Here is a 13,275-nt window from a genome sequence, read left to right on the forward strand (position 1 = left end):
CTCTGCCTGTCAAAAAAAAAAAAAAAAAGACTTCCTCAGGAGTAACAGGCTATAAATGATAAATCACAAGATGTCAGTTTCACTAATGCATTAAGCCTTTTTTGTACTCTATTAGATGGCCACAAATCAGATAAAACATTTGTCTTTTTGTGTCTGATTTCACTAAGTATGATGGTCTTCCGTTACATTCATTTTGTTGCAAAAGATAAGATTTCATTTTTAATAGCTGAATAGTATTACAATGTGTATTCAAACAATATACTCTTAAAAAATTTGTTCTGCCAGTGATAATTCTTTTTAAGTGCAAAAGATTTTTGTTGTTTTAAGCTTTATTTGAAGGGAGAGAACGATCTTCCATCTTCTAGTTCACTCCCCAGATGGCCCCAATGGGCCAGATCAAGCCAGGAGCCAGGAGCTTCTTCCTGGCCTCCTAGGTAGGTGCAGGGGCCTAACGACTCGGGCCATCCTTTAGTTCTTTCCCGGGTGCATTAGCAGATAGCTGGATCTGAAGTGGTACAGTCAGGACTCAAGGGTCGCCCATAAGGGATGCTGGCGGCAGCTTAAACTGCTGTGCCACAGCGCCGGACCCAGTGACAATTCTTAAACCAGGTGATGGTACTTTACCCTTAATGTAAGACTTGCTATTTACAGCCCAATACAGGGAAGAGAAAGGTTGCAAGTAGAGGTGAAAACTGCTCATGCAAACGCACCACTAAAACCCTACGCCGCACACAGAGCTGTGTCCGGTACCTACAGACCACTGATTAACACCGGGTCAGCCGGAAACGTGCCGCCTCTCAAGCAGGCATTTCAACAACCCGTTGACTCTGGGTAGTGTAAGTGACGGTCATCTAGAGAAGGTAAATGGCATCACTGGTATTAGTGAAAAAGAACGGAAATACACTAAGTGACAACAGGAGCCCTCTGGCAGGAGCAGGGCGCTCCATTCGTGGCAGCAGACTCCGCCCGGGTCCCTGCACTTCCGGCCTGGCCCCCGAGGAGCTCCAGCCTTGCCGCCTGAAAGTTGAGCGTGCACGCAATAGTCCCGCCCCGTATCTCGTGGGAAAGGCGGGACTTCCTTAGCTCTTGCGTCATATCTAGTGCGACGAAAGACGTCACCGGCTTGACTAGAAAGGTCAAGCGCACGCACTTACGTCTGTGTCTTCGGCGCATGCGCGTGATGGTCTCCGCCCAGAGGCACGCGCCGTAGGTTCTCTGGGGTGCGCGCACTGGACTCTTCCGTGGAGCAGAAATGCTGTGCCGGCTGGGCGGTCGGAGCGTCCGGCAGGTTTCTGCCGCGCTGCTCCGAGCCTCAGGCCCGCCGCTACTGCCGGCGCCGACGAGCGGCGCCCAGCGTCCCGCTCTCCCACTGTGGTCAGTGGCGTCGGTGTCTGCGGTCGGCGCGAGCGGCTGGTATGAGGCGCTGGCCGCCTCGGCGCCCGTCCGCGGCGCGGAGGAAGCGCTGCTCGCCGCGCACGCCGCCACGGGCCTTCCGTGGTGGGGCAGCATCTTGCTCACCACCGTGGCCTTGCGCGGCGCCGTCACGCTGCCCCTGGCCGCCTATCAGCACTACGTTCTGGCCAAGGTGAGGGGCGCCGAGCGCGGGTACCCTGCGCGGCGGAGGAAGGTCGCCGCCCCCCGTGTCTGCGAGAAAAACCGCGCTAGCGCTGGATGTGTGACGCGTGCCCTGGCTCGTACACCTGTCATTTCCTTTGCCCTGCTGGGTTTGTGCTCGAAGCACCAGGGTTGGTCACACTGGCTCTTAAAAGAGTCGGGACAGAGGGTTCAGTCGGAGAAATATCTGAAATCAGCGTCTTGAGGTTTCAACAGCCGCTGTGCCTGTAGCATCTTTTGGCCCAGTTGATCTTTCTTATTAGAAACTACTAAGCTAACCCTTTGCACATTTGATTTCTTGTCTAGGCCCTGCGATCCGCAAGCCTGTGTCTTGTTAGTTGCAGGCACTCTTCATTTTCTTTGCTGTGCATTCTGGATAACATTACTTCCCATCGTTTTGATATCAAACTGGATAAGAGGTTAAGGTGCCTTGAAAACAAGGGATTATTCAAACGTGAGATTTCAAAAATAATGACTTTCTTGTTTTCAGATAAAAAAAAAACTAGGAAGGGACTCAGCAGCAAGGAGGCTGTTGCTTTACCGGAAAAATTAACACATGCAGAGATAGATGCAATTTATTTTTGACTTTGTGGCTATCAGTGTATTTTAAAACTCTTAATTATCAGACTGCTATTTTATTATTGGGAAATCTGATAGGACAGGAAAGCCCAGGGTGCAGTTCTCATTTTATCCTAGTAATAACCCTGTGACTAAGCATAGGTACCGTGACATGTTTTATAATTGAAGGAACAAAATTCTTGAGGTTAAGTAACTTGCCCAGGATCACAGGTGCGTATCCAAGCTGGAATTGGAATTTGGTTGTGACTGAGAACATTTTAAGCTTTAGACTTAATGTTTCTTGACATGATCAATAAATTTTTAAATGAGTTGAAGAAATAGAGGAAAATGATGAGTGGTTAGGAATAAAGAACAGATTCTACTTTTTCTTTAGCTAGGTGGAAAATTTGCAACCAGAAATAAAAAGCATCGCCAGCCGTCTTAACCAAGAAGTTGCATTGCGTGCAAATCAGTTGGGGTGGTCCAAAAGAGTTGCCAGGTAAGCTAATTCCATGTATGTAAGACTATAAATATATGTAATGCATAAATTTGATGTCGATTTTATGTTTATATAGGTTTAGTATTCTGCAGCTTTTTTTTCAACTCATTCAGATTTTAGTAAGTTACTGTGTGGTATGAAAGTTTTATATACTTCACTGGAAGTAGAGCAATGAGAAACAAAGATAATAGCATATTCCCATTGAGAAAGACCTGTAATCAAATACAATGGCAGTGAGTTAAGTACTGTATTAAGATTCTGTACTAGGAAGCTAGATCATCAAGGTCAGTCAGGGAAGGGACCTTGGTCAGCAGGTGACACAGATTGTTTACAGATGTGAGCTGTTTTGAAAAGATACAGCGCACAAGAATAGGGAGGAAGAATATGTATATGATATGGTAGAAGCACCTGGATAGCCAAGGTATGGCCCATTCACCGTGCTTACCCTGTGCCTTTGTGTGCTGACTTCTTGGAAATCCCTTGTCCTGTCTAGGTGTGCTTGGCTGTGCCCGTGGATGCCCATAATCATCCACTGAGATCCGAGTCCTCCTGCTTCCATCAGCTTAGTTAGTGCTTAGTCACAAGTCAGGTTTTCCAAATTCGATTCCCTGACTAGACTGAAAAAGTATTCACCAGTTCACATGAATGAGAAAAACAAAGGCTTTGTAGTATGAATGGGTGTAAAATGTGTTGTTAAACATGTATTGTTAGAAAGGTGTACATTTGTCAGTTTTCTTTAATATGAGATTGTGTCTGTCTTAAAAAGATCTGACATTTTAAAAAGCATACTGATAGCTTGGTGTTTTTATTTGATACAATTAGAAGTTGACAGACATGTAGCTTTGAAGTTTTACCCATCAGAAAAATCTGAGACTTCAGCCGAAGTCCAAAAGAAAACATTAGGGGCTGGCATTGTGGCATGAACAGTGAAGCTGCCGCTTACAGCAACAGCACCCCTTACGCCTGCTAGTTCAAGCCCTGGCTGTTCCACTTTCCATCTAGTTCCTTGATAATGTGCCTGGGAAAGCAGAAGATGGCCCAAGTGCTTGGGCCTGCACATACATGTGGGAGACCATGATAAAACTCCTGAATTGTGGCTTTGGCCTGGGCCAGCCCTGGCTCTTGCAGCCATTTGGGGAGTCAACAAGTAGATGGAGGATCTCTCTGTCTCTCTCTATCTCTCTGTAACACTTTCAAAAAATAAAAATTTTAAAAAAGATTTATTGAGGCTGGCACTGTGGTATAGTGGGTAAAGCCGCCGCCTTCAGTGCCGGCATCCCATATGGGCACCAGTTCAAGTCCCGGCTGCTCCACTTCTGATCCAGCTCTCTTCTATGGCCTGGGAAAGCAGTAGAAGATGGCCCAAGTCCTTGGGCCCCTGCACCCACTTGGGAGACCTGGAGGAAGCTCCTGGCTTCAGATTGGCGCAGCTCCGGCCATTGCGGCCAATTGGGGAGTGAACCAGCGGATGGAAGACCTTTCTCTGCCTCTCCTTTTCTCTCTGTGTAACTCTGACTTTCCAAATAAATAAATCTTTTTATTTATTTATTTATTTATTTATTTTTATTTATTTGAGAGGCAGAGAGAGACATCTTCCATCCACTGGTTCAATCCCCAAATGACTGCAATGGCTGGAGCTTCTTTGGCATCTTTCACATGGGCACAGAGGCCCAAGGACTTGGACCATCTTCCACTGCTTTCCTAGGCACATTAGCAGGGAGCTGGACCAGAAGTAGAACAGCCAGGACTTGAACTAGCACCGATATGGGATACTGGCACCACAGGCAAAGGCTTAACCTAATATACCACAATGCTGGCCCCATAAAATAAATCTTTAAACACACACACACATTAATAGCTGATCTACCTAGCTAAAAATCTAAGCCTACATAATCCTTGTAGGACCTGCTTGTCCTGAGACAGTGGTTGTCCAGACACACCCTTACACAGATGGATAAGTTTCTAGGGGGACAACTCTGAGGACCTCCTTCATTTTCATTAGTACTAAGTCTTGAAGGGTAAAAGTGAGTTTCTCAGGTGGACAGCTAGTAATGTGAGCTGTTGACAAAGATAATATGTTTCCAAAAGGCATGGTGATCTAGAAGTGTGACTTGTTGATGACCTGCAGTCATTTAGGAACCAGAACATGCAAGTGTTTGTGGAGGAGTAACAAGAAATAATGTTGAAAGAATAGTCAGGCACTAAATTATAAAGGGCCTAGAATGTCTGTGTATACTATCCTAATTCAGTATGCTGTAATCTGAGTTGAATGCCTGCTTTGTACTAAACTTACGGTAGAGGAGACTTAAAGATAACACCCAACACTTGCCATTAAGGAGACCATGTCCAGAAAGTAAGACTTAAGAAGAGAATGAACTAGTGTGGTTAACAGAAAACAAATTAGAATCTTCCTAAGAGAGTTGATTTTAAAAAATGGGGACCAGAGCCAGCATGGTGGCATAACGAGTTAAGCCACCATCTGCAACACTAGCATCCCGTATGGGCAGCAGTTTGAGTCCTGGCTGCTCCACTTCCCATCAAGTTCCCTGCTAGTACGCCTGGAAAAGCAGTGGATGATGACCCAAGTGATTGGACCCCTGCACCCATATCAGAGACCTAGGATAAGCTCTGGGCTCCCAGTTTTGGCCTGGTCCAGCTCTGCACCTAGCAGCCATTTGGAGAGTGAACCAGTGGATGGAAGATCTCTCTCTCTCTCTCCCTCCCCTGCCCAATTCTTTCAAATAAAATAGATCTTTAAAAAAAAAAAAAAAAAGGGAACTATTTTGACCAGCCAAGAACAGACCTAGGACAAACCCACATAGCTGCAAAAGGTCTATTCAGGGATCAAGGGATCAGGTTTGTCTGGAGAGGGGAGAACTGAATAATAAAGGCATTTGGCCTTTAGTTTTTTGTTTTTGGTTTTTGGGGTTTTTTTTGTTTTTTTTGGTTTTTTTTGTTTTTGACAAGCAGAGTGGACAGTGAGAGAGAGAGACAAAAAGGTCTTCCATTTACCATTGGTTCACCCTCCAATGGCTGCTGCGGCCGGCACGCCGTGCTGGTCCGAAGCCAGGAGCCAGGTGCTTCTCCTGGTCTCCCATGTGGGTGCAGGGCCCAAGGAATTGGCCCATCCTCCACTGCACTCCCAGGCCACAGCAGAGAGCTGGACTGGAAGAGGGGCAACCGGGACAGAATCCGGCACTCTGACTGGGCCTAGAACCCAGGATGCTGGCATCACAGGTGGAGGATTAGCCTAGTGAGCTGTGGTGCCAGCCGGCCTTAGTATTTCTGATATTGTCATGCCATGTCAGCAGTGAAATTTCTTAAGCGTAATTGGCTGGGGCTGGAGCTGGAGCTGTGGCGCAGTGGGTTAAAGCCCTGGCCTGAAGCGCCGGCATCCAATATGGGCACTGGTTCTAGTGGCTGCTCTTCTTCGATCCAGCTCTCTGCTATAGCCTGGGAAAGCAGTGGAAGATGGCCCAAGTCCTTGGGCCCCTGCACCCGCATGGGAGACTTGGAGGAGGCTCCTGGCTCCTGGCTCCTGGCTTCGGACAAATAAAATAAATCTTAAAAAAGAAAAAGTCTAATTGGCCAAAGACCACCAGAGACAAAGCCTGTTGTCTGACGGTGTCAGATTTTTTGGAGCATTGAGTACTTCATATCCATTGCTATGGAAGTTTTAATAAAAGACCTGATTTGCCTTTTGTTTAGGCAGCCCCTTGATAAAACTATGACAACTAAAACCCCCATATAAATCCTTAGCCATTAAGCACAGCATGGGTACATTTGTGCCATGGGGAGGAAGTCCTTCAAGTAGTCAAATAACATTTTCTCTTTCCTCTTTTTCTTCTTTCTGTTGACCCAGGCTCACTTATCTAAGGAATATGAAGAGGCTTGTTTCAGAACTGTATGTTCGGGATAACTGCCACCCGTTCAAAGCCACAGTCTTGGTTTGGGTTCAGCTTCCCATGTGGATCTTCATGTCTGTTGCTCTGCGGAATTTTAGCACAGGGGCAGCACATTCAGAAGGTAACTGTTGCAGTAGTCTATTTCATCGAGATAGGTTCTCTAATATTGTGTTGTTTGTACTTCAGAAAAAGAAAGAAAGGAACCCTACTTTTCATACTTGGAATATGTTTACTATCTTTCTGACAAGGGTGTAATATGTGAACTCTTAAGTGTAAACAGACTATGTCTTGAGGAAAGATATGCTGAATGAAAAGGATCAGTGCTGATCTTTGGTGTGAGGGACACCTTAATGGAATTGTTAGACTACATATGTCTTGTGTCTTGTATATTTCCCTTAACCACCTTTAGGCATTCTCTTATTTTATTTAAAACTGTTTCAGCAGGTCTTTCTGTTCAGGAGCAGTTTACTACTGGAGGGGTCCTTTGGTTTCCTGACCTCACTGCACTGGATTCCACTTGGATTTTGCCTGTGTCTGTTGGTGTCATCAATTTATTAATAGTGGAGGTCAGTGGCTTTAAAAGAGATTTGTTTGACATTTTTGTCATTGGGGCCTTTGTTGATACTGTTTTGATGTCAAATACACCTGTGTCTGAGTTGGCGCCATCACTTTGAGCTAGAATTGAGGCACCTTGGTTTCTGGTCCCATATCAGCCATTGACTTAGGCCAGTCCCTTAACTTCTCTGTAGGGCTCAGAATTCTCCTGATTGAGAGTGCTGAATGAGATCACTTTCAAAGTCTCTCAGCTTTAAGATTTCATGATTCTCAGCATATGAAAGAGTACTATGTACCCCTGTGCTTGTTGCAGCACAATTCACAATGGCTGATATGGAATCAACCCAGATGTCCATCTACTGATGGCTGGATGAAGAAATTATGGTGTATATACATTGTGGAGTACTACTCAGCTGTGAAAAAAATGAAATCCTGTCTTTCTGCAACAAAATACAATTAACTGGAAACAGTTGTGCTTAGTTAGATAAGCCAGTCTCAAAAAGACATATATCATGTTGTCCCTGATCTGGGGTATCTAATAGAGTACCCTAAAATGGTAACATATTAGAGTGAGAGAGACACTTCGATGATAGTTTACAGCCCTTGTCTATTTTGTTGAGGAACAGTGTTTTTTTTTTCTTGATTTTTAATAAAAATATTACTTTTACTTAGTGTGGGGTTAACCTTATGATCATTGAGTAAACAGTAGAAATTAAGAGTGGGAATGGAGCCGGCGCCACGGCTCACTAGACTAATCCTCTGCCTTGCGGCGCCGGCACACCGGGTTCTAGTCCCAGTTGGGGCGCCGGATTCTGTCCCGGTTGCCCCTCTTCCAGGCCAGCTCTCTGCTGTGGCCAGGGAGTGCAGTGGAGGATGGCCCAAGTACTTGGGCCCTGCACCCCATGGGAGACCAGGAGAAGCACCTGGCTCCTGCCATCGGATCAGTGCGGTGCACCGGCCGCAGCGCGCCAGCCGCGGCGGCCATTGGAGGGTGAACCAACGGCAAAGGAAGACCTTTCTCTCTGTCTCTCTCTCTCACTGTCCACTCTGCCTGTCAAAAAATAAAAAATAAAAAAGAGTGGGAATGGGAGAGGGAGGAGGGCGGGTTGGAGTGCGGATATGAGGGAGGGTGGGGTGGGAAGTATCACTATGTTTCTGAATCTGTATATATGAAATACATGAAACTTGTATAACTTGAATAAAATTCAGAAAAAATATTTTGTGATTCTAAGACATACTATTATGTGACTTGCTTTTGGTAAAAACAGTAATTAAGATGCCCAATTAATCTGATTTTAGTCCTAAAATACAGTTACAGTGTTGTTTTATGAATGTGCTTTAACATGTCAGTTTGTAGGCAATGAATAGTCACTCCTAGACTGCTAATTTCTTGCTATGTGACAGTGGAAAGGTCATTCAATTTTGTTTTTTTTTATATGATAAAGTGGAAAAATTGTTGTACACATAAAATATGGCCTCTGAGTCAGTCCTGTCTAAGCCTTTATCCCATGGTGCTCAACTCAACAGTTTAGGGAAATCATGTTTATAATTTCATAAAGAACTGTTCTCACACCCTGAGTAGAACACAGACTCAACCTTAGAAATGATATGAGTTCAAATCTCATGTACCTCCTATCCACTGTTGCCTGGTTTGGAAACCTAACATACCTGTCATCTTTACAGATGAGGAAAATGAAATGATAGAATCATACTGTGGTGAAAGATTGTTAAAGACACCAGGCGTAGTGTGAATGTGCTTCTTAAGAGCTCCTTTGTTCAGAACGTAGTAGTCTCCATGTGGTTGGTATTCAGTGATTGTTTTATAAAAGAAGGAAGTATAAAATACAAGATCACAGTGATCTTAACACCAGTCATCTGGTCTTCCCCTCTATACCAGCTTTCAGCTAACAATAAGCTCATTCTGACTTAGTGTGCTCTATGTGCCAGCCACTGTTTTAAGCAAGGTACACGAATTAACTTGTTTAATTTTAAAATAACCCGTAAGGTAGGTACTTCTAGCTCCATTTTATTGATTTAGTTTTTTAGATTGATTGATTTATTTGATAGGCAGAATTAGGGAGAGACAGAGAGTGAGATCTTCCACCCACTGGTTCACTCCCCAAATGGCCAGAAAGGCCAAAGCCAGAGGCTTCTTCCAGTTCTCCCATGTGGGTGCAGAGGCCCAAGTATTGGGCTATCTTCTGCTGCTTTCGCAGGTGCATTAGAAGAGAGCTGGATCAGCAGTGAGCAGCTGGGACTTGAACTGGTACCCATATGGGCACAGGCAGCATCTTTACCTGCTACACTGCAGCACCAGCCCCTATCTCCATTTTAAAGTGGAGAAAGCGAGGCACAGAAAGGTTAAGTGACTTCTGCAGTGTTACCCAGCCGCTAAAGCTGCAGGGCTGCCACCTTAATATAGGTTGTGTGACTTCAGAGTCACCTTACATTGTGTTTCCTAGTAAGTTACTCAGGAATCCTGACTGCTCGTCCTCACCTTGGTTCTTCCCCCTTCCTTTTTGTCCTTTATCTTTCGAGTGCCTTCTCTGTGCCAAGCAATGTGCTTATCTTCGAAGGACTCGTTGTGTTCTATGTAAGAATTTTGCCTGATTATTAAAATTTTTAGTAGATGATAAACTATACAAATACATCAGTGTTGGGGCCAGCACTATGGCGTAGCAGGTAAAGCCACCGCCTGCAGTGCTGGCACCCCATATGGACGCTGGTTCGAGACCCGGCTGCTCCACTTCCAATCCAGCTCTCTGCTATGGCCTGGGAAAGCAGTGGAAGATGGCCCAAGTCCTTGGGCCCCTGCACCCGTGTGGGAGATCCGGAAGAAGCTCCTGGCTCCTGGCTTCGGATCAGCGCAGCTCCAGCTGTTGCAGTCATCTGGGGAGTGAATCAGCGGATGGAAGACCTCTCTCTCCCTCTATCTGCCTCTCCTCTCTCTGTGTAACTCTGACTTTCAAGCAAAATAAATAAATCTTTAAAAAAAATACATCAGTGTTTAATTTTTTGCTTTTTGTATTTTTTTTAAGATTTATTTATTTAAATGTTACATAGAGGGAGATCTTCCATCTGCTGGATCACTCCCCAAATGGCCACAACGCCTGGGACTGAGCCAGACCAAAGCCAGGAGCTTCATTCAGGTTTTCCATGCAGGTGCAGGGACCCAAGCACTTGTGCCATCTTCCACTATTTTCCCAGGCACAGTAGCAGGGAACTGGATCAGAAGTGGAGTGGCCAGGACATGAACTGGCGTGCATACAGCATACTGGCATCACAGGGAGCAGGTTAACCCATTACACCTCAACGCTGACTCCAGCTTTTGCTGCTGTTGAAGTATGGAGGAGGCCAAAAGCCTGTATAATTTAAAGCTTGTCTAGTTTAACATGCATTTTAATAATCATTGTGTGTTTTTGTATTCTGTCCCTTCAGATTTTTGCTCTACAGAAAGCTGGAATGTCTCGTTTTCAGATGTACATCACCCACTTTGTCCGCACACTGTCAGTTTTGATGATTCCAATTGCTGCAACCGTCCCTTCAGTGAGTAAGCATAAGCATTGTGTGACGTGTGTGCTTCGCAGCCCATGTGCTCAGCTTCGACTGCCTGCGATCCCTGCCTCTTCCATCGAGCCTGTTGACTACGTTACCCCTTAGCAATTTCAGAGTTTCCGCAAGAGCTAACCTTCCGTCTCTATTCCAGACTCTGGACTGTTGCTTGGGATTGGTATATCTTCTTTTATATGAATTGTCATAATGCTCTTACTAAATCAAACTCCTTTTTCCTGCCTCTTTTCCTTTTGTATTTTATTTTTTTAGATTTATTTGAGAAGCAGTTACAGGGAGAGAGGTCTTCCATTTGCTGGTTCACTTCCCAAATGGCCTCCACGGCCAGAGCTGAGTGGGTATGAAGCCAGGTGCTAGGAGGTGCTTCTGGGTCTCCCACATGGGTTCAGGGCCCAAGCACTTGGACCATCTTCTGCTGCTTTCCCAAACCATAAGCAGAGAGCTGGATTGGTAGAAGAACAGCTGGGACACAAACCAACAAGCCATATGGCATGCCAAAGCTACAGGCAGAGGCACTACACCACAGCACAGGCCCCATGCCTCTTTTTCTTTTTCTTTTTTTTTTTTTTAAGATTTATTTTATTTATTTATTTATTTGCAAGTCAGAATTACAGAGAGAGAAGGAGAGGCAGAGAGAGAAAGAGAGGTCTTCCAACCACTGGTTCACTCCTCAGTTGGCCGCAATGGCCGGAGCTGCGCCAATCTGAAGCCAGGAGCCAGAAGCTTCTTCTGGGTTTCCCATGTGGGTGCAGGGGCCCAAGGACTTGGGTCATCTTCCACTGCTTTCCCAGGCCATAGCAGAGAGCTGGGTCAGAAGTGGAGCAGCTGGAGTCTTGATAGGGAAAAGCAGTCTTACTGCTGAATAGAGATGGTGCGAACTCCCTCCCTGGGCCCCTGTCTGGGAGTTGCATCTGTCATCCCGTTTTCACCTTAAATGCCTCTCTGTTTGCTTCATAGTCTTGCTTCAGCCATCGTTTTTGCCTGTCCATTGGATGTGTCCCAGGCACCCAGTAGCTGCTGCAGGTCTTGCTCAGTCCAGGTCGTTTCTCTTTGCAGAGTTTGTCATTGCCTTTTTTTTTTTTTTTTTCCTGCCCATATTTGGACCTTGGTGTCCCTCAGGAGTGGTGGGTGCTAACATTTGTGTCTTCCCTCTCCAGTCACTTGCTCTCTACTGGTTGTGCTCCAGCTTCATGGGCCTCTCCCAGAACTTGCTGCTGCGTTCTCCTGGATTTCGCCGGCTCTGCCGAATACCGTTGACCAAGTCAGATTCAGACACTCCCTATAAAGACCTGTTTGCTGCCTTTTATACCAAGTTCCTTCTAAGAAAATGACATATTTTTCAGTAATTTTGAAACCATGTAAGAGTCACTGTTAACTGTAATGTATTTAGATTTAGAAACCAGTGTATTATTTAATTTGCCATTGCTTAAACTTGTAAACTCCTCAAAGTATGGTGGATTAAAGTGTAATCCAGATATATGTGATAATAATAAAAATCATTTAAGTGTTAGAAATGTAGTCTGTATAATTGTAAAAGAATGTAAAAATGGAACCCAAGTGTTTATCCCTGTTTATAAAATTACAGTGCCAGACTTTGAAGAACAAGATTAAATACTGAATGATGTCATATTGTACAAAACTGTCCCACGCTTTAATTTTTTGTAAAATAAGAGGATCATGTGATGTGACTGCTAATATTCTGGTGGTAGGGAGGGTTATAGACCTATTTAAGCGTCTGATAAAAGTTTTTCTCGTCAAGGAAATCCCAGCACTCGCAGTATAAGGACATTGATTGACACCTCTGAAGGTATTGTGTTAAATCCTAGTAGAAGTCTTAGCCTAGTGAAACATAACATTGAATTTGGGTAAAAAACAGGTTTTTTTTTAAGATTTATTTATTTATTTGAAAAAGTTACACACATAGAGAGAAGGAGAGGCAGAAAGAAAGAGAGGACTTCCATCCGCTGGTTCACTCCCCAGTTGGCCACAACAGCCAGAGATGTGCCAATCCGAAGCCAGGAGAGGAGCCTGGCACTACTTCTGTGTCTCCCATATGGGTGCAAGGGCCCAAGGACTTGGGCTATCTTCCAGTGCTTTCCCAGGGCATAGCAGAGAGCTGGATCAGAAGTGGAGCAGCCAGGCCTCGAACCAGCACCCATATGGATGCCAGCACTGCAGGCAGCGGCTTTACCTGCTATGCCACAGCACCATCCCCAAAACAAGAGATCTTGAAGTGTGATCATCCAAGCATACAAGTACCTAATGTGTAGATAATGTTGCCTTTCAGCTTTGCTGTAAAACAATTTAAAAACTGTACATCCTTTTGTAATTTGAGAAGTCTGGAATACAGAGTATGATATTTTGCATTGCTAAATCATACTCAAAAAAAAATTTTTTTTTTTTTTTTTGGATAGGCAGAGTGGACAGAGAGAGAAAGGCCTTCCTTTGCTGTTGGTTCACCCTCCAATGGCCACCGTGGCCGGCGCACTGTGGCCAGTGCACCACGTTGATCCAAAGGCAGGAGCCAGGCGCTTTTCCTGGTCTCCCATGGAGTGCAGGGCCCAAGCACTTGAG

The 13,275-nt window shown here is 45.1% G+C and overlaps 1 protein-coding gene across 3 annotated transcripts; it reads left to right on the forward strand.

Moving 5' to 3' along the window:
* The first annotated feature begins 287 nt into the window (after window positions 1–287).
* LOC133765113 (cytochrome c oxidase assembly protein COX18, mitochondrial) lies at window positions 288–13,057 on the forward strand. 3 transcript variants are annotated; one of them, XM_062198707.1, is made up of 6 exons: window positions 288–1,585; window positions 2,571–2,671; window positions 6,534–6,697; window positions 7,018–7,142; window positions 10,570–10,681; window positions 11,859–13,057. In XM_062198707.1, exons 1-6 carry the CDS (start codon window positions 1,253–1,255, stop codon window positions 11,984–11,986), a joined length of 963 nt encoding a protein of 320 aa, XP_062054691.1. In that variant the 5' UTR covers window positions 288–1,252; the 3' UTR covers window positions 11,987–13,057. The 3 variants fall into 3 exon arrangements, with proteins under 3 accessions (XP_062054691.1, XP_062054690.1, XP_062054689.1); XM_062198706.1 differs by having other exon boundaries at window positions 293–1,585; window positions 7,021–7,142; window positions 10,570–10,677; window positions 11,859–12,358; XM_062198705.1 differs by having other exon boundaries at window positions 1,093–1,585; window positions 10,570–10,677; window positions 11,859–12,356.
* The last annotated feature ends 218 nt before the right edge of the window (window positions 13,058–13,275 follow it).

This window comes from Lepus europaeus, chromosome 8 (assembly GCF_033115175.1).
Source record: "Lepus europaeus isolate LE1 chromosome 8, mLepTim1.pri, whole genome shotgun sequence".
Lineage (NCBI taxonomy): Eukaryota > Metazoa > Chordata > Mammalia > Lagomorpha > Leporidae > Lepus > Lepus europaeus.